This window comes from Chlamydomonas reinhardtii, chromosome 15, assembly GCF_000002595.2.
Source record: "Chlamydomonas reinhardtii strain CC-503 cw92 mt+ chromosome 15, whole genome shotgun sequence".
NCBI classification, from domain to species: domain Eukaryota; kingdom Viridiplantae; phylum Chlorophyta; class Chlorophyceae; order Chlamydomonadales; family Chlamydomonadaceae; genus Chlamydomonas; species Chlamydomonas reinhardtii.
This window is the reverse complement of record NC_057018.1, coordinates 1,301,217-1,320,758: the sequence shown is the minus strand read 5'-3', so window position 1 is coordinate 1,320,758 and position 19,542 is coordinate 1,301,217. Positions and strand designations below refer to the sequence as shown.

The 19,542-nt window shown below is 61.3% G+C and overlaps 2 protein-coding genes across 2 annotated transcripts; both read right to left on the bottom strand.

Moving 5' to 3' along the window:
- Positions 1–527: 527 nt before the first annotated feature.
- Positions 528–5,851, bottom strand: CHLRE_15g641875v5 (uncharacterized protein). Its single transcript, XM_043070680.1, has 8 exons — positions 5,542–5,851; positions 4,898–4,985; positions 4,174–4,342; positions 3,715–3,803; positions 3,242–3,343; positions 1,968–2,075; positions 1,531–1,584; positions 528–1,064 (listed from the first exon to the last, which is right to left on the bottom strand). The coding sequence occupies exons 1-8, from the start codon at positions 5,817–5,819 to the stop codon at positions 951–953; spliced, it is 1,002 nt and encodes a 333-aa protein (XP_042916538.1). The 5' UTR covers positions 5,820–5,851; the 3' UTR covers positions 528–950.
- A 1,873-nt stretch (positions 5,852–7,724) lies between these two features.
- On the bottom strand, positions 7,725–19,169 carry CHLRE_15g641850v5 (uncharacterized protein). The gene is made up of 13 exons (XM_043070679.1): positions 18,636–19,169; positions 18,246–18,319; positions 15,739–18,072; positions 15,159–15,263; positions 13,865–14,653; positions 13,478–13,633; positions 13,088–13,152; positions 12,752–12,845; positions 12,426–12,524; positions 11,995–12,050; positions 11,242–11,286; positions 10,865–10,937; positions 7,725–10,486 (listed from the first exon to the last, which is right to left on the bottom strand). Exons 1-13 carry the CDS (start codon positions 18,763–18,765, stop codon positions 10,283–10,285), a joined length of 4,224 nt encoding a protein of 1,407 aa, XP_042916537.1. The 5' UTR covers positions 18,766–19,169; the 3' UTR covers positions 7,725–10,282.
- Between the last annotated feature and the right edge of the window lie 373 nt (positions 19,170–19,542).

Genomic DNA, 19,542 nt, shown 5'->3' with positions numbered 1-19,542 from the left:
GACATGGGCGGCCCAGTTCGGACAGACGGGTCAGTTCGGATGGCGGGCCGCCCGCCAACAAAGTAACACCAGCTTTGGAACAATAACAATTCTTGTGTAAGAATGTATAACGGCTCAATCATTGTCATATAGATCCAGTCCAGGCTCGCAATCGACAGTCTGAGCGTCGCGGTTACTTCCAGTCGCTCGCGTACATAGTCACAACCGAGTGCTGCTTAAAGTCCAAAGCTACTTGAGTATGTTCCATTGCAATCATCATTATCTTCAGCCGTCTAGGATGTACCCCAGCAAGCAAGCGAACTGCAATCACGCCACACCGCGAACTTTGTAGTGTACCGAGGTGCAGGAACTCGGACCAGGAACTCGGACCAGCTTCGGATGGTCTTTCGGACCAGGCTTCGGATCAGGTTTCGGACAGATCTTCGGACCAACTTCGGACCAGATTCGGATGAGCGGCTTTCCCCGAGTGGCATATGTTGGGGGCGGAGCCCCCGGAAAAATTTTGGGGATGAAAGATGCGGCGGCAGCGGGTTTCTGAAAATTAAAGATGCCTGTTTTCGGAAATCTGTCACTGGCGCCGCGCCTGCCTTCTTAAGATACGAGCACTGCTAACAATCCAGCAGTTCCAGTAGATGGGGGGCCCTTGCGGCTCGGTTAATCTTGTTGCAGGTATTAGGAGTGCAGACTTCCAATCATGTAACACACACACACGCACAGGTACATGGCTCAGCCCACTATTGCCCACGGTGACGGTGGCGGCGGTGGCTTACTCCTCCCCAACTAGCACTCGCAACCACACCGTGCGTGCCCCCATCAACTGTTGACGCGCCTACTTGCCCAAGCAGCATCACATCCGCCACTATACTGTCTACTAGCTTAGATGGTAGCATGCTGGTCATAAGTCATCTCAGAGAAATGCTTGCTAGAAGGGCTGTTGTGAATCTAGATAGTTATTGTTGTGGCGGCGCCGGCTTCTCTGCGACCAACAATTCCACCGTGCCCGCCGCAAACCGCTCCGCCCGTGTCACGACGAGCCCAGCGCGAGCCGCCATAGCCTCCACATCCTGCGGGTGGGTTCGGCAGCAGACGACAGCAGGCATAGCATACATAACGCCTCAGCAAGGCGAAAGGTTCGTTGCCTATGCATGTTGTTAGGCATTCCATAGATAGTGCGAGGTGTGAATGCGCCCCCCAACACAACTGCAGTCCCCCCCCATTCCATCCCCCTCCTTCCCCCCCCCCTCCCTCCCTCTCCCGCCCTCCCCCGCCCTCTAACGCCCTCTAACGCCCTCCCTCCAACGCCCTCCCTTTCCCGCCCTCCCTCCCCCGCCCTCCCTACCCCTCCCGCCCCCTCCCTCCCTCCCCCTCCCTCCCCCGCCCTCTCCCGCCCTCCAGCGCCCTCCAACGCCCTCTCCATTGCCGATGTCGCTCACACTTTGCTATTGCTAACTGCTATGCTAACCTTCCCAGTGCCCTAACCCCTCAGACCCCCAGACCCCCCACACCGCATACACACACACACACACACACCTGGTTCCAAACGCAGCCCTTGCCCAAGGCCGCCACGGGGCCGGCAGTAGCATCCTGATGGATAAGGGAATGCGCCGATGTGTGTGTGAGGAACAGCACGAGGACATAAAACAAAAAGCGCAAAGACAGTGTGTGCGAGGCATGCAGGTGTAAGTAGTGCGTGCGTGCGTGTTACAGATTGGTCATTCATACATTGAAACGGCGGCTTAGGCACTGGCATGAACTCATGCAGTTGGAGTTCATATATGCATCACATCGAATCGTGGGCTTGTGTTGATTGGTGCGTTGATTGGTGCGTGTTGTGCCTATCTAGCGTGGTCCAGCACGACGCACACGCGGACGCGCGTGCTGCACCCGGTCTAGCAATCACCATCGTCAATACATGCAAGAATCAAATAGCTTCCAATTCGTAGCGCGCGCGCCCCCCACGCACCCACCTGGTAAGCAGCTAGGAGCGGGTTGTCTGACCGGCTGTGTTCCAGCAGCAGCAGCCGCCCACCGCCGCCACCGCCGCCGCCGCTTGCTGGCCGCACAACCCGTGCAAGCTGTGCGAGTGCGTGTGTATGTGTGAGCGAGGGCGGGAGGGGTTGTGTGCCCGAGCATGGAAGATGTAGGTTTACAATTGTCAAGGAATCGTCGCCTAATAGAGCGCGGCGTGCACGCGTGTATGGTGACGTGGCAGCGGCGTGGGGGTGGCAAATGTGGAGGGAAGCGAACACTATGAACACATGGGCTGTGGTTGGACTGCTGTGGGGCGGGTGCGTGGGTGCGTGGGGTGGGGTGGGTTGTAAATACCAGCCCAAACTAAACCAAAACCAACGAAAACGCGGGGAGTGCAGGCAGAGGCGTTAGTTGCAAGCAATAATACTGATGGGATGTGGGCCGAGGCTTCGTAGAGCAGCAGCGTGGGGTGGGGTTTGCCCGTGTCCCAATGCAACAGGTCCCAATAGCTAAGGAATCGTCGCTCAACCGTTGGGTGGATGTGGGGTGTGCATGCATGAGATGCCTCCTGCGTGGGATACAGCTTTCCAAAGGGTGGGGGCCAAGCTAAAGCGAAGAAGCGAAAGCAAACAAGCGAAAGCAAACAAGCGAAAGCAAACAAGCGAAAGCAAACAAGCGAGAGAAAACAAGCTAAGTTAGGCTAGGTCGCGTGAACAGCGAACACATCGATGGAATGAGCTCGGGGTCTCGGCGCCTGTGGCATCAGGCACCCCTACCGCACGATACGGTATGGCGTGTGGGTATGACGTCACAAGTTGGAATCACCCCCCCACCTCGTCCTCCCACCCACCCCGCCACCCACCCCGCCACCCACCCCGCCACCCACCCCGCCACCCACCCCGCCACCCACCCCGCCACCCACCCCGCCACCCACCCCGCCACCCACCCCGCCACCCACCCCACCCCACCCCAGCCCCAGCCCCAACCCCAACCCCAACCCCAACCCCAACCCCAACCCCAACCCCAACCCCACCCCACCCATGCACCGGCACCCACGCGACTGCGCACGCACGCCTACTACACCACACACACATGCACCATACCGTGCGCAAGCACTGTACCGTACCGTACACTTGCATGCCGTACCATATATACATGTATGCCGTACCGTACGGTCCAAGCAACAGAAAGGCAGTGGGAGGGGCTTCTGGCACACACAAGAGAGACGGCAAGAAATAAATGACAGCTCCCGAGGTCGGGGCCCACCCACCTCGTGCATGGCTGCCTGGGGGTCGGGGAAAACACACAGGCTGAACGTGTCAACCACCGTGTCGAAGGCCGAGTCGGCGTACGGCAGCGCCGCCACGTCAGCCTGCGGGTGGACGTTGGAGGTTGGTGGTTGGCGGTTGGTGGTGTTGAATCGGGTGTGAAGCTGCTGTGCGATCAGCACTCATGAACCTGAGCATAACGACGGGGAGGAATGGACCCCACCGGGTCAGGCAGTCAGAGATTGTGATTGGGTTTGCGTGCGGCCGCCCCATGCTTGCCAGGGCAGCCCCCCCCCCCCCCCCGCACTTGCCCCCCCCCCCCTTGCCCCTTATCCCCGCATCCCACCCCCATAAATACCCTACACGCCCCACCCCTCAGTGCATCCTGTACCGCCTTTCCAAACATCCCTGCAACCCCTGCCAACACCCTCGCTCCGCCCCTCCCTTCCTCCCTCCCTACCCCCCTCTGACCAACCTGTTGGAAGGCAATGGGGCGGCCCGCCAGTCCCGGACTGCCCCGCACCCGCGCCCTCGCCTGTGCCAGCATGCCGGGACTCAGGTCCACTGCACAAACATGGGGGCGAGCGGGGGTTTGGGTGTGCATGTTTGTGTGCGGGAGGGGGAGGTTTGCATACCAGCCCAAACTAAACCGAACTCAATGCAATGGAGGGGAGGGTAGCCTGTCATGTAGAGAACTGAGTGATTAAATCACAAAGGTTGAGAGCGCTGAGATGAGGTGGCAGTAGCACAGCCCGGATAGACCTCACTAAAGCAAGACCCAGCAGAGCCAGAGCGCTCAGGCGGTCTGGCCTCGGTGCGGGCTTGGGACCCGCAAAGGGGGAGCAGCGAAGCAGGCACCCCCACACCACCATACCCTCACCCCCAGACCACCATACCCTCACACCAGACCACCCCCAGACCACCATAGCCTCACCCGTGTCCAGTGATGTTACGCCCGAGCTGGCGGCGGCAGTGGCGGCGGCTTCTTCCTCGCCACCACCACCGGTTGCTTCGGTGGCGGCGGCGGGGGCAGGCTGCGCCCAGTCGTAGTATTGCAGGTTGAGGCCGGTGCCCACAGCCACCTCCAGCGTACGACCGCGGGCCTGTGGATGCGAGCGTGTGTGGGTGTGGGTGTCGTGGGGGGCGGGGTTACATTCATGATTACTTAAGAAATGGGGGCGGGTTTGTGTGCGTGTGTAGGTGCGGGTGGTAGTGGTGGTGGTGAGGGGGTGTCTGAATACCAGCACAAACAAACTCCGACCAAGCTTAACTAGCGGACCACCAGGCAGGGTGTTAACCCACCCACCCCCATAACACATACACACACACGCACACACACACGCAGCCACACACACACACATACACACTTACACACACACGCAAACACACACTTACACACACACACACTTACACACACACACGCAAACACACACTTACACACACACACGCACACACACACACACACACACACACACACACACACACACACACACAGACATACACACACATATACACACACACACACACACACACACGCATACACACACACACACACACACACACACACACACACACACACACACACACACACACACACACACACACACACACACACACACACACACACACACACACACAGCAGTCCCTCCCGCATCCACCTGCGCCAGCAGCTGCGCCCGCAGCTGCGGGAAGCCGAGCGCGTCCGCCGCCGCGCCGCCATCCAGCTCGTCGTAGGAGGCGGAGTACCTGTGAGAGGGGGAGAGTGTGCTTTGAAGTGCGTGTGTGTGTGTGTGTGTGTGCCCCCCCCCCCCTCTCTCACGCCCTCCCTCGTGCCCCCCCCCTTACGGGATTGGTTCAAACTTAACCCCGCCCCACTCCTTCAAGTCATCATCAAAGTGGTTCCTCACGCCCACGCCCACGCCACATGAGCCATCCCCACTCCTCCGCCTCAGACTCCAGAGGTCTGGCTGCGTACGCGTCCACCCCGGAACAGCCCCCCAAACGCAGCCGCAGCCGCAGCCGGTCTGCTTGTGTGGCAATCACCCGCTTGCGCGAACCACCCCTCATCACCCCAATCGCCCCCCCCCCCCTGTTAAGGCCACACCTCCTTCGCGCTCTGGGGTCTTGGGTTTGAACTTATGGACATAACCCCCAAACCCCCAACCCCACCGATCTCGGCAGCAGCTCGCCCCAGCCACTGCAGCTGTCCCCCACGACTCCTGCCATCCGCTTCAACAACAGGCAACCCTCTGGGGTCCCGGGCAACTGGACCCCACATACGCCGCCCTCGGGGCCAGCTTACTTGTCATATGCTTGCTGAAGCTCCAGCGCCGCGCTGCTTGTCGCAACCGCCTCCGATGCTGCCACGTCAGTCGCTGGCACGAGCGGAGAAAGCGCCACAGCCGCAGCAAGCACAATCGATGCAAGTTTGCGGGCCGGCTTGGCCGGCTGGGGCTGAGGGGACTCAAGCGAGCGTGAAACATTGTTGTTATTTGAGATTTTACAGTAAATGCTGACATGGCGAGTTCGCGGTCTTGTTGACCGAGCAGCCGAGTGCACGTCCTGTGCTTGCATACGCATTCTCCTCTTGGATTATCTACTATCCAGGTAACGAAGCATGAATTGTAATTGTAAAGCAGAGGGTCTCGTATGCGGTTCGTCGATTTCCATGCATGCGGCCATGACGAGTGTTCCCCGGTCACGGGAAAAGGGGCTGAGCCCCTCCACAGTCTGAGGCCGAACGTGCACCCCTGCGTGGAGCGGCCGCGGCGCCTTGCGGGGAAGCGATGCACAGAGAATGACGTCGAGGGGGGCTGGTGAAGTGTCGGTTGTGGTGGTAGGACGGCGGGGAAGGGCTGGGACCACGTGGCCGGGCATTTGTGCGCACCACGCACACACGGCCTCCCTCCGGGGCCTCCCCCCCCCAAAGCACCCCTGCCCTTGCCTGCTGGTATGTGGTTTTTGCCTCTTACCTTTATTTTTGCCTCTTACCCTTAATTTTTGCAATGCCGCGCTCCGTGATGTGATCTGAGGGCTTGTGAGCCTCAGTCAAATGAGTCAAGGTCCCGCCCTGCAGGTCATCTTCCTGCAGGTGCGATGCGGCTCTGCCTCGCGAGTGTGGCGTTGTGGCGGTGTGGCGTTGTGGCGGTGTGGTGCTATCACCTGGCCGGGCGCCCGGAGCGTGAGGAATGCGCGTCAGCAAACTTCCAGCCAGCCAGCAACTCGTCGGTACAGCAACTCCGGCGTTCGACCAGCCGCGCACTCCTCCTGCCCTGCCGTTGCCAATTGTGTGCCATCTGTTGGGTTCTGGGAATCAGATGCACCCTACGCGACTTTACCAACCTGCCTTACCACTGTCCCATCGCACGCCCTGCAGGTCAACACTGCTGGCGTTCGGCCAGTCGCGCGCTTATGCACTGCCACTGCCTACGGGACTTCCCGAACCTGCCTTACCACCGCGACCCGCTCTCACCGAGCAGCAGCTCAGAAGGCACGGGAAACGCTACCCAAGACGCTACCCAACCGCTGGGTCAGGAAACGCTGGGTAATGCAGGGGCGATGTGACAGGGCAAGAGAAACATGTAGCCAACATATACGGTAGCTGGTACAGCGCAGTCCCGAGAAACAAGCGGGTAAGGAGGCGGCAGCAAACGGCGGCGGCGGGAGAGAAGGAGGGCCCAGGAGGGGCCTGCACCTGGTGGGATTCCGTGGGATTCTTGTCGAGAGTGCATTCCGTATTTCCGTGCTGCTGTGTTATTCTGTGAACAAAAGCGCCAGGCATTTGGGGACGGGAGTAACGGGGCCCCTTGCGCCATTGAATTCCTAGTACAAGCAAGAGCGAGGGTGGTGAGAAGCCTGGTCCTGAGAGTGATGGCTGTAATCCCGGCACGCGGATTCCCACAAGGCTAGTCAGGGCAAGAGTCGCAAAATAGGCTTGCGGTTGCTTCACCGATGATTACCGTACGCTGGCTGGCTCTCAGAGTTTTGCTGGTGCGCAGTCCTCACGCTCTGGGCGCCCGGCGGCCAGGCGATAGCACCACACAGACAGCGCAGCTGGCCCAGTGCTCGTATCTTCCTTCTTTTCGACAGAAATTTGCACGATACGAGCACTGAGCTGGCCGCAAACGGTGACGGGCATGCTGCAGCCAGCGCTCCAGCGCCGCGCGGGCGCGCAGCTGCATAACACTGCACAATGCACGGTTTGGTGAAGGTCGGCAGCCAGCTGGGGGGAGGGCGGTTTCCCTTCGGGCTGGAGATGGTTCCCTCCTGACCTGGGTGCTGGGCACCCTTGCTTGGTCGGACCGTCCGTTCTTGTAATGTCGCATTCATAACACTGCACTGCACTGCATAACAACAGTTGCTCATATAGCTAGGCCCGAGGGGGACGCTGGTGCTGTATGAGTATACGATCAACTGTTGTCATGCAGTTGCATCAAAAGAGGCCGATGTATTGACGCGCCCGGGCTTAAGAGGTAGACGTGGAAGGGATCAAACGTTTTACAATTTTTGCATCTGGCAGCATAACAGCCACGCGCACCCATCCACTGCCCCCTCTTTGGCTGATGCCAAGAAGCTCTACCTCTTTCACCCCCACCCCCACCCGTGCCGGGCGTGCGTTGCAGTCGTTTGTTGGCAATCACCTGTTGTTGGAGCGATGATTACCGTAATCCCCCTCGGCTCCACCTTCCCTTCCACCCTCCCCCGTTCCCCCAATCCTGGCTCGCTGTAAATACCAAACAGATCTCATTTATTCGTGCCACGTTGTTCTTGCACAACCCCAGGCAATACCTGGGAACATCTAGAAATTGCTAGAAACCCGCTCTCGCCCACCGCACCATCGGGCGTCGCCGATTTTGCGCTCAGTTGCTTCAGGACGCAGCGACAGGAAACACCAGCCAAGCTGTCTAACTGCAGTTCTTGATACTCTTCTGTGTGCGTGTGTGCTTGTGCATTCCGCCTGCTATTCCCAGCAGCCCACCACGCACATACACACACCCACGCACATGCAGACGGCAATAGACTAAAAATGCATACTGACATGCAGGTCTCTGCTGTGTCATCGCCTGACGGTTGCGCTATGGCCCACGGGCCGCCGACAGCATTAACCGCCGCCCCCACCCGTCAGCCTTCAACGAACACCAGGCAAACTCGGCAGCTGCCAGCCTCCAGCCGTCCGCCAACAACCATCAATAGCCACACACACGCACGTTCCGCCGTGTAGCATTTCGTGCAGCGTCTCTTGTGGTCGCTGAGGCCACCTGCCTGCCACCCCAAAGTCACAGTGATGCGTCTCACCTTCGCGTTTCTCTCCTCTTGCCTGTGCCTGGCGACATGCCCACCGCTTAAGAATGCAACCACCATAAGGTGATGGAGCGTCGACGATTATCCACACGCCATGCTTCCAACCCCACCCCCCACCCCCCAAAATAACACAATGCAAGGTGTGGAGCCTTTGCATTGCGGCTGTGCGCAAAAAACAACGGGTGAAGGCGATTTCGAGTTTCCACTTGCAAATGCAACTTGGCCGGAAAGGAGATGCCAAAGCGGGGTGACCACGGCAGCTAAAGACGCCAGCTCGCATGGCGCCACCGCGGCAGCAAGCAAGCGCTCGGAAATATCGCGCTCGGAAAGATTGCCATCCAGAACACAAACGGTACCGCGAATGGAAACACCCACACCCATGTAGGAAGTTGGACAAAGGCTCACAACATCAACTTAACCACGGGCATCACCAAGACGCGAAGGTTGTTGGGCATCCCTTTCCAGACGTTATTCAGAGCACGTTCACACAGCGAGTGAACGACAGCAAGCCCCGTTTCTCCTGTTGCCATCACGCCGCCGCCTTTGCGCGTTCGCCTCTGAATCACCAGCTCTGGCCGCCGAGCTGCAGGCCTCAACAAAGGCGTTCATGCCTTTACTATCGCTGCCTTACTCGGCATACGCACACACGGCACGGCCCGCGGTGCAGTACACGACGCACGCCTTCACAGCATCCATAGTAAAGTAATTTCCGATTTGCCTTCTGTCTTTGGGTTTTTTGCGTTTGGCACACGACCGCGTCAACAGCGTCGACAGCGGCTTTGCCACGGCACGCCACGCATGCATGCATGCGACACGAACCCTGGGGGGCAGAGAGCTCCGCTGCCAACCCGAGGGGTGTTTGAAATTTCCACAAGCTGTTGTGACAAAATAGTAAAGACACACCACGCGATTTCTGACAGTGGTTGGCGCATCCATGCATCCGATGCGAACGCCGCCGACCAAACGTCAACTACCGTGGAACTAAACACAATCATTTCTGAAAATCCCTCCCGCCAGGACAGGGGACATAAGCCCGCCTTTTTCCGGATTGCATGCCCTAAACTTCGTGTGTGTGCGTGCGCGGCCCCTTCGCTGCCGGCCAACAGCCACCCGCTCTCATTTCCCCACTTGCGGCACGAGGCAGACGATAGGCCAAACCACACAACTCACATAGGCCAAACGCCAATTCCCACACGCATGACATATACGTCATCGAGCAAGCCGAAGGCACACCCGTACACACACACGCACACACACACGCACACGGTAGCCACAGCGCTGCTGCACGGCTGCACTGTAGTTATACCAGCACACCCACGCACTACCGTAGTAGCGCCCAGTGCGGCACAGGCAGCTCGGAAGGTTCCGATCGCTGCTCGCGCAAACAAAGCATCACAAAGAAGCCTTGCCGGCTTGCCACCTTGCGCCTGCTGCTGCACGACCACAACAAATTACGAATCCAAATCCAAAACGCCATGACGCCGCCCACGCAACCGCTCCTCTTCCCCTTCAACGACCACGGCATCCAAGGCCGCGGCCTGCACGTGACGACACACGGTACGTGCCAACCTACCCCTCTGCCGTACAAAAACACAACAAGAATTCCGGCACTGCAGCAGGACCCGGGGCACGGCTTCTGCCGCGGATGCCACTACTGCCGCTCTGCTTGCGGCTGTTGCTGCGGTTGCTGATGCGGCGGCGCTGGCTGTAGCACCTCCGGCAACAGGTTGCTACAGCCACTGCTACTGCCCCGCCCCCGCCGCCATCAGCAATGCTGAATACGTGCCACCGGCGCCGCCGCCGCCCGCCGCCCCACCGGCAGTAGCAGCAGCTGCAGCAGCTGCAGCTGGGTCGGCGGCTGCAGCTGGGTCGGCGGCAGTAGCACCAGCGGCAGTAGCAGGGGCGCCGCAGATGTTGACGCCCCAGATCTGTTTCATGGCTCGAAGCTGCGGGAGGGCAAGAGAGGGGGGAGGGAGCGAATAGGGAGGGGAGTTACATGAATGAGAATTCAAAAAGAAGCGCAGTTGTAGACACGCAGGATGGGGAGGATTGCACATGGTGGTGGGGAAAGATAAGAGAGGAGGAATAGGGAGAGGGGGGCAGTTCACTTCGGCGGATGGGTGCCGTGTTTCGTGTGCCCAATTCCCACGCGTCCCACATTTGCCCCCCGCCCCCCAAGACGCCCGCACGACCCAGCGCGTGAAGTCCCCGCTCAGGAACCCCGGACATCCCGCACGCTCCGCCCCCCAACGCACACTGCAACTCCCGCACTCCCCCCACCCCCACCCCCACCCACCCACCCTCCCACCCACCCACACACCCACCTGTGCGCAGGCGCGCATGAGCGAGGGGCCGCAGGGGTAGTACGGGTAGCTCTGCACCTGACACTTGGCGAACCTGTGAGCGTGCGTGTGCGCGGGGTGGGTGTTACATTACAATTCATGATTAATTAAGAAGTGAAGGCGTAGCCAGGTACAGTAGCATAGTAGACGCGTTGCTACCGACGTCCGTGAAGTCCATCGGGAGAAGTGGGGGGGAGTACTGGCTGGGCAGTACTGTCACAGTATATTCGGCCAAACATAGTGATTACATTCCCTCACAGCATTTCTTGCCCAGCCCAACGGGCCCGACCCGCCGTCCATTGGCCCATTCCTACCACACAAACAAAAAAAACCAATCAGCCTCTTCCCCGTGCACTCACTCCTTGGGTTTGAGGATGCGCATGGCGGCCACCCCAATGGTGCAGCTGCGTGGGGGTGGGGAGGGGTGGGGGTGAGGATGGCGGGTGAGGAGGGGGGTTGCAAGGATTGGTACAGAGAAAATTAGTGAAGTAGACAGCAGGTGTCGTGTTGCGCGTACCGGGGGTGGGTGGGTAAGTCAAACATGAGTCGAAGCCAAGCCGAAGCCAGCCAAAGCCCCACCGAAAGCAACACCCAGCATCACTTTGTTTCCCAAGGTTGTGAACCGAAACGCAACACCCAGCATCACTTTGCCTATGCCAAGTCACCCAAGGTTGTGGAGCTCGAGGCAGTGGCGCAGGGGATGTGTTCACAAGAACGACAATAACACGACAAAAGGCGCGAGTACACAGCACGACCTTGGGCATCTGTGGCTGTTGGACTGCGTGTTTCGTGCTGCTTGAGACATGGCCACATGGGCACGACCCTTGTTGTCAATGCCCATCAATAGCGTGTGTGCGTGTTTCGCCCACATACTTCCTGTTGCCGCTTAGTAAATATTCGGCCCCACTTGTTCAATTGGTCACTTGGTAAAAGGCCCCCCCCCCATCGCTCTATTGCACAGGGTTTGGTCCAGTTAGGCTGGCATCTACAACCCCCCCCCCCCCCCACACACACACGTACACGCATACACGCACACGCATACACGCACACGCTCCTTCTCTCACACAGGCAGGCACACACATACACGCGCGCGCCCTCACACACACACGCACCTGTACAGGAGGTGGGTTTTGGAGAGGATGGAGCGGACACGCTTGAGAAGTGCCGTCTGTGAGGGGGGGGGGGAATGTGAGGGATAGCGCGGGGCATGATTCTAGTCTGTGCAGGCAAAAATCAGACAGTGCTTTGCTGTGAGGAGAGCAGAGAGGAGACAACCCGCTGTGCTGTGCCGCCTGGCGGAGGCTGTTGCATGGGGTGTGGCGCGGCATGGCATGCGTGCTGTGGCCCGACCTTGCATCCCTCCCAAGAATGGCATAGGGGCATTCCCCCACATGCCAAACAGAACTGCATCAAACGCCACAGAATACTGCGCAAAACACCCTGGCAGCTCTCCAAACCTAAAACCAGAGCTAGCAAGCTAGCCATCAAACGCACCCAACCCAAAAAACCAGAACCCTAAAACCCCTAAAACCCTAAAACCCACCTGTCGCATTGTGAACAGCAGGCCGCCCTCGCTGCAGCGCTCCGTGGACACCATGGAGTCCTGCTTGTTCACCAGCTCGGCGAGCTCGCGCTGCGTGTCCTGCGGTTGTGTTACACATATAAATAATTTATAAAAGTAAAATGTGTTAGCTTGGGTTTGGAGCATAAACAGTTTGGAGCACAAGATGCTGGCGAATGCGTTATAGCAATAAGTTGGAGTACAAGAATAAGCTATCAAATAAACATGCCCCCTTAACCGATTAGATCCCCTGTCTTCGCCGGTCTTCCCCTGGTATTTACAACCCCACTCTCCCCCCCTCTCCCCACCTGCAGCTCCGCCCTGAACGAGTCGTGCAGCAGGTTGTAGGAGTGGAACAGCGTGTCCATCTCGCCCACCTGCGCCGCACCCACTGACATGTACCTGTGTTGTTGGGGGGGGGGGTGGGGGGGGGAAATATAATTTGTGTAGATTCACGATTGACAAAAGAAGTGAAGACAGGGAGTTGACAGGCACTGGAGTAATGAACCCAGGCACTGCTGTCCGATGCTGACTCAATCACATCAATCCTGTGTCCGGTCCTCCCCTGCCGCATCTCTCATCCCCACCCCGCACACACAACAAATCCTTATGCTGTCGCTTCGTGATCACGTCCATTGACTCACTTGATCACGTCCATCCAGTGGCTATCCGGCGGCTCCTCGTAGACGTTGGTCTCCAAATTCATGCCCTGCAGGAGATGAAGGGATCATGGGCAGTAATTACATAAGAGGCATAAGCGACTCAAAAGTAATTAGCAAGGAGCAGCTGCATATGGCAATGAAGACAACGCTGCGTTGCGCATGGCATACAAGATAGTACTGCGCAGGCACCCATAACTCCACAACCCACACCCCGGCCCCCACACAAACACGCACATGCACCCAAAAGCACCCAAGCACACCTGAGCACACATTCAGCCCTGCCCTTCACCCTGCTCCTCCCCGTCCTCTCCAAACACACACATACACAACCCTCAGGCCTCGGCTTCAACCGCCACAGCCTTGAGCACCCACCTTGAGCTTCAGAAGCACAAGCGGCTGGAACACACACACCAGGCATGTGCGAGCGCCCATAGCAGCGACCGCCGCCACTAGCCGCGCCTCCGCCGCCGCGTTGGCAGCTCCGCCGGCCGTGACGTCCTCGGCCTCGAGCAGCGTGAGCGAGATTTGCTGTGGGGCAAAAATGGAAAGGGGGTTGGGAGGGGCGGGGGGTGCAGTTATATTTAGCGAAGAAGTGAAGGCATAGCCAGGAAGAGTAGAACCCGGGGGGCGGGGTTGTCAGATACCAGGCCAAACGACGCCGGTTGGCCGAACCCGCTGCAAAAGAGCGAGGAGGAGAGCGTGACCTATGCTTTGGCAACAGAGCGGGGGTTGCAATGATGGTACAGAGAAGCAGTTTACCTGCAGGTACTGCTTGTACCAGTCCTTAAACTCCTCAAGACTGCAGTTGCGCGCCCACTCCATGAGCCTGCTCCCCTCCAGCCCCCGCGGCAGCACCGCCAGCGCATCCGCCAGTCCGCCCACCCCGCCGCCGCTCAGCCCACCGGCCGCCGCGGAGGCGGCGGCCGCCGCCGCAAACGCGCCCGCCCGGGCCGACGATGAGAACGGCGGCGTGCAAGACGATGGCGTCGTGCCGGGCAACCCGCTCGCGTTAGCTCCCGCCGCCCCCGCCCCCGCCCCCGCCGCCGCTCCTGCCGCTCCGGACCCCGCCGCGCCTGCGGCCGAGGCGGCGGAGGCGGCAGAGGCGGCGGAGGCGGAGGCGCAGAGGCCAGCGTAGCCGCCGCCGCCGGAGGCGGCGGCGGCGGCCGCCCAAACGGAGCCGTCGCCGATGAGGGCTGCGTCAAGGACCCGTGACGAAGGCGCTGACGCCGGCGGCCGCTGCTGCTGCTGCTGCATTTCGCCACTGGTGGACATGCGTTGGAACTGCAGGTTGGCTGGCTGCGCCTGGCGAGCTGCGGCGTCGGCACCGCCGCCGCTGCTCTGCTGCTGCTCCGGCTTCCTCGCAGCTCCCTGCAACGACGAAGGCAAGCCGGCGTCGCCGCCCGCCGCGGCCGCCGCCGCCGCCGCCGCGCTGCCGCCCTCCGTGTGCTGCGCCTGCGCCTGCATCTGCAGCTGCTGCTGCAGCGCACGGCGCTTCTCGGCGGCGGGCGTGAGCAGGCTGAGCACAACGTCCTGCCGCTCCACCGCCACCTGTGTGTGTGTGGGCATGTGTGTGTGTGTGTGTGTGTGTGTGTGTGTGTGTGTGGGCGTGGGTGTGGGGGTTGGAAGGAATTGGTAGAGTGGTAGAGTGGGAGGTGGGTGTGAGGGTACCGTATGGGGGTGGTTATCACGAAAAAGCTAGGGCGGGGGTAAGAAGTATGTGTGGGGGCCAATCGCTTGAGAAGGGTGCAAGCACCACTTGGTGCACACGAAGGAGGCCCATGTCGCGTTCAGGCAAGCCCCCATCCTTGATTAATCATGCATGCAAGCCCAGCCCCACCCACCCACCCACCCCTCCATCACCTTCCCAATGTTTCAACCTTGCAATCGCCCAGCTCCCCGTCCCATCCATTCATCTCTCTCTCTCTCTGTCCCCCTCACTTGCTGCTACGCTGCCCAAGCCCGCCCGACTACCTATGGTGACGTACCACAGCTCGCATTCTTCCGACAGCGCGACTGCTTCCTTACGGGATTGGTTCAAAGCTAACCCCCTCACCTCCAGGATCTCGACGCGCTGCTTGAGCGTGCTGTGCTCCACCTCGAGCGCCTCCAGCTCGCTCATCTTGCCCGCCACCTCCGCCTCCAGGGCAGCAAACACGGCCTGCATGGGTCACACGCGCGTTACATTCATGATTATTTTAGTATTAATGGGTGAAGGCATAGCTAGGAACCGGGGACGGGGCTACATTGTTACATTCACAATTCATGGTTATGTAAGAAGTGAGCGCGTAGCCAGGAGCAGGGGGCGGGGGAGACACGGAGCACGTCACGTCGCGTGGGCGATGTACCCAACTAGAGTGCAAAAAGTGCAGGAGCAAGCGGCGGTAAGGCGAAGGATGTGGGGCGAAGGGTGTGAGGCGAAGGCAAGCAACTAACTGCAAGTGAGCGACGGCATCAGAGTCCAGACCAACCCACCATGAACGGCCTCGCAAGCCGTTCCGGCCAGATTCTAGCATCACACCCCGTGCCCGTAACGCCCGTTACGCCCGTCATCTGGTGTGCCAATCTCAATCTAGTGTGCCAATCTCAGTCTGGTCTCAATCTGGTGTGCCAATCTCAATCTGACACCTACACACCTTGGTCCGGGCCGTACGGGTGGGGCGACCACTGGCGTTCACGCCCACTCCCCGTTGCGTGGAGTGGTGGTTGGCGCCGCCACTGCCCGCGCCCGCCGCCGCGCCGCCAGTGCCGCCGCCGCCGCAACCGCCGCCGCCGCCAATGGCCTTGCCCGCGTGCCCGCCGCGCGCGTGCGACACAGGCATGCCACTGCCGCCGCCAGTGGCGGCGCCGCCGGCGGCGGCGCCGCCGCTAAGGCTCTTCCTGCTGTGACGATGCCTGCTCCCCAAGCCGCCAGTGCCGCCGCCGCCGAGACCAGACGAACCGTTCCGGGGGAACAGGCCGCTGGGTCCGGCGCCAGACACGCCACCAGACAGACCAGACGGCGACAGCAGAGGATCCGACGGCGTGCGGCCAAAGTGCCCACTCCCACCGCCGCCCTCGCAGCCCGACCCCGCACCCGACCCAAAGTCTATGCTGTTGCGAGTCATTGACGAGCCGGCAGCACGCATGACGTAATCCAGTGGCGGCGGCGCCGACGCCACCGCCGCCGCCGCCGGCGGCGCACCGGTCTGTTGCTGCAAGCCGCTGCTGCCGCGGCTCATCAACACCATCGCGCCCTCGGGCCCACCCATGCCACCGGCAGCGGTGGCGGCGGTGGCGGCGGCGGAGCTGTTGTACCCTGGCAACGCGCCGCCGCCAAAGCTATCCGGCGACGGCGGCGCCGCCACACCAACCGCCGGCGGAACTGCCGTCGTGCCCGTCGTACCGCTGCTGGCGGCACTAACGCGAGGGGGGCCAGAGTTGGAGGCCCTGCCGTACAGCGCACGCGCCAGCAGTTGGTCAAACGGTACGACGCCAACCGCCAGCCCGGCCTCTGAACGCAGGCGGTTGGCCGGTCCTGCCGCGGCGGCGGGCAGCGGCGGCGGCTGCTGAAGGGCCGCGGCCGGTGCTGCCGCCGAGGACACCTGAAGGGCCGGCAGCGGCAGGGGCTGCGACGTGCCGGTGAAGGACGAAACCGTTCCGTGGCTTGGGAGCCGTGTCACGCCGTCGCTTGGGAGGGAGCCCAGGGAACCGCTGGCGCCCCCTAGCACCGCCAAGCCGGCGGAGCTGCCAACCGCCGCCAGCAAACCGCCGCCGCCGCCGCCGCCGCCGGTCCCGGCTGCGCCGGCCAGCGACGACGCGGCCAGGGAGGCTGTGAGGGCGGCGCCGTCGGCCTGCGTTCGCAGGTAGTTCTGCAGGTGGGAGTCGAGGCCCAGGCCGCCCAAGCCTCCCAAGCCTCCCAAGCCGCCCAAGCCGGGGGCTGCGCCTGCGCCTGCGACGGCACCCGAGGAAGCAGCGACCTGCCCTGCAGGCGCCTGCCCCGCCGCCTGCCCAAACACCGACGGAAGCGACAGGAAGCCGCCGCCGCTGCCGCCGCCGCTGCCGCTGACACCGCCGCCGCTGCCGCCAAAGCCAGCGCCAAAGCCGGCGCCGCCCATGTGGTAGCTCCAACCGCCGCCGCCGCCGCCGCCGCCGCCGCCGCCGCCGAAGTTTCCGCCGCCGCCGCCGCTGACCCCAACGCTGTCGCCGCACGAGTCCGACGGCGAAGGCGCGACACTGCCCACCCCTGCCGCCGCGGCGGCTGCAGCGGCGGCGGCGGCTGGGCCCGTCTCAAAGCTGCCGGCGGCACTGACGGCGCCAGTGCTGCCGCCACTGGTGGCGGCGGCGGCGCTGCCGCCGCTGCCGAGATGGGAGCCGGAGCCTGACCCCGAAAGCGCCGGGTCCGAATGCCGCTGCCCCTGGTGCTGGTGCTGGTGCTGCTGCCATGACAGCTGCTGCACCTGCCCCTGCCCCTGCAGCTGCGTGTGCCACAGCGCCGACAGCCCCGCGGGCCCGCCGCCGCCAACGCCGCCAACGCCGCCAACGCCGCCCTCATATGATTGCGGCGCCGACGCCATAATCGTATCCATCACCGAGGCATCCTGCCGGTAGCCCCCCGGCGGCGCCGCCGCCGCCGCCATGCCGCCGCCGCCAGCCGCCGCCGCCGCCCCGGGCGCCGGCGCCGCGCACGCCGCCACCGCCGCCGCCAGCGCCTCCATCAGATCAACAGACGCGGGCGCCTTGCCGGCAGCGGCGCCGCCACCGCCGCCGGGATCCACGAATCCGGGCACCATTGGATCCAGGGACGCCGGCACGATGAGATCCAGGGACTCGGGCACCATTGGATCCAGGCCACGCCCGCCGCCGGCGGGCTCGTCGTCGTCGTCATCTACGAGACTGACTTTGTCGCCCGCGGCAGCGACTTGGCCACCGCGTTGTTGTTGTTGTTGCTGTTGCTGCTTTTGCAGCAGCTGTTGTTGTTGCTGATGTTGCTGCACAGAGGCAAAAGAAAGAAACGTGTGGAGGGTTAACAGTCGGCACGAGGATCGCAGGATGGAGGCTGGGCGGGAGCTATCAGATAGGCAAGGGGCCAGGGCTAGGGGCAAAGCCAGGGTCGCGGTCGCGGTCGAGGTCACGCGCCGTCGCTCCCTGCAGAGGCACTCACCCAGTCGATCTGCGTGCCGTAGTCGTTGAGCGTCGCAAACACGTCGGTGATGGCGGCATCCTCGTTCTTCTCGCCTGCGGTCGTTTTGAGTGGATATGTTGGTAATGTATGATATGAATGTACTCGGTACTAGGGCTCGGATCGGAGTGGCAGGCGGGTGTGGCCAGCGGGCCCCACAGGAGCGAAGGAGGCAGAACCCGGGGGAGGAGCCGTGCCAGCGAACGGGAGCAGGCGTCAACCCGTCGGTAACGCAAGAGCCCGAGGACCGCCTAACTATTTTTCCTTGCGATTGTGTGCATGCGGACCGGCAATCTGCACCACCCTTGCACTGCGTTTCCAGGAGTGGAGCCTGAAGAAATGCCCTCGCTAAGCACAACGTTGCACACGCACCAATCCAATCCTCTAGCCAGCTGTAGAAGTTAGGGTCGTCCACATCTGCCTTTGTTGCGTACTCAATAGCTGCTGCGCCACCACCGGGGAACGGGGAGCCCGGCAACGCGCTCCCCGCGCTGGACGCCATGCCTGCCGCGCCTATGAGTTCTAACTACACACTTTTATTAAGTTTAATAGCAATTGAACTGTTCAAAAGCCCTGCGCGGGCGCGTCGTCGTCAGGCAGCAAATTTGCTTGACAAAAGTCTTTCCTCAGGCGTTCCTTGCTTGCCTATGTCGATGTCCAATCAGCTCTGCACACAGCTGCAAGGCCAGCGGGCGACTTCGCGCAAAGCGCAGGGATGACGCAGGGTGCGGCAATCGAATGTGTTCGGCCGAAGCTCCCCGCAGCTCCGGTTTCGGTCGCGGCCTGGCAGCCTCTGTAACTATCAGCACTGTCTTTATTGCTAGGACTGTACTCGAGCACTAAATCGAAACAGCCTGAACTTCGTGTTGTCACAGGCGTTTGCTGCCGAACGCCTGTCAAGATCAGAACCTCATCTATATCAAAGGTGGATTGCCCGTCCAAAACAACCTTTGGGAGCGCTGTCCTGCCCCGAAGGGTTCCATCCGAGCAGTTGGGGATCGCTCGTCAACCTCGCGTAAAAATTACTGGGCACGTGTGCATGACGGCCTTGCACTATAAGCCGTAGCGACGCCCTCCTCGGCACGCGTCGGAAACACTTTTGAGTCGCATGTCAACCTCCCCTGCCGATGCTCTTAGGCACCCCTGGCCATGCCCGCTCGCGATTAAACGTGTTGCGCAGGCACACGGCCTACCGCATACTGTCATCGATGAGGGTACTGGATATTACCGCATACCCAGCGCTGGCTGTGTCCGCGCGCAGAATGCGCAGATGTGTGTG

What these genes read in the sequence shown, in the direction of transcription:
- CHLRE_15g641875v5 (XM_043070680.1), bottom strand. Translation starts at nt 5,819, where the DNA reads ATGCGTATGCAAGCACAGGACGTGCACTCGGCTGCTCGGTCAACAAGA. An exon ending in CTTCAGCAAGCATATGACAA is followed by an intron (nt 4,986 to 5,541) that starts GTAAGCTGGCCC and finishes CCCCTCTCACAG; the next exon opens with GTACTCCGCCTCCTACGACG. An exon ending in GGGCGCAGCTGCTGGCGCAG is followed by an intron (nt 4,343 to 4,897) that starts GTGGATGCGGGA and finishes TCGCATCCACAG; the next exon opens with GCCCGCGGTCGTACGCTGGA.
- CHLRE_15g641850v5 (XM_043070679.1), bottom strand. Translation starts at nt 18,765, where the DNA reads ATGGCGTCCAGCGCGGGGAGCGCGTTGCCGGGCTCCCCGTTCCCCGGT. An exon ending in CGTTCAGGGCGGAGCTGCAG is followed by an intron (nt 12,525 to 12,751) that starts GTGGGGAGAGGG and finishes ACACAACCGCAG; the next exon opens with GACACGCAGCGCGAGCTCGC. An exon ending in CGCATCCTCAAACCCAAGGA is followed by an intron (nt 10,938 to 11,241) that starts GTGAGTGCACGG and finishes GCACGCTCACAG; the next exon opens with GTTCGCCAAGTGTCAGGTGC.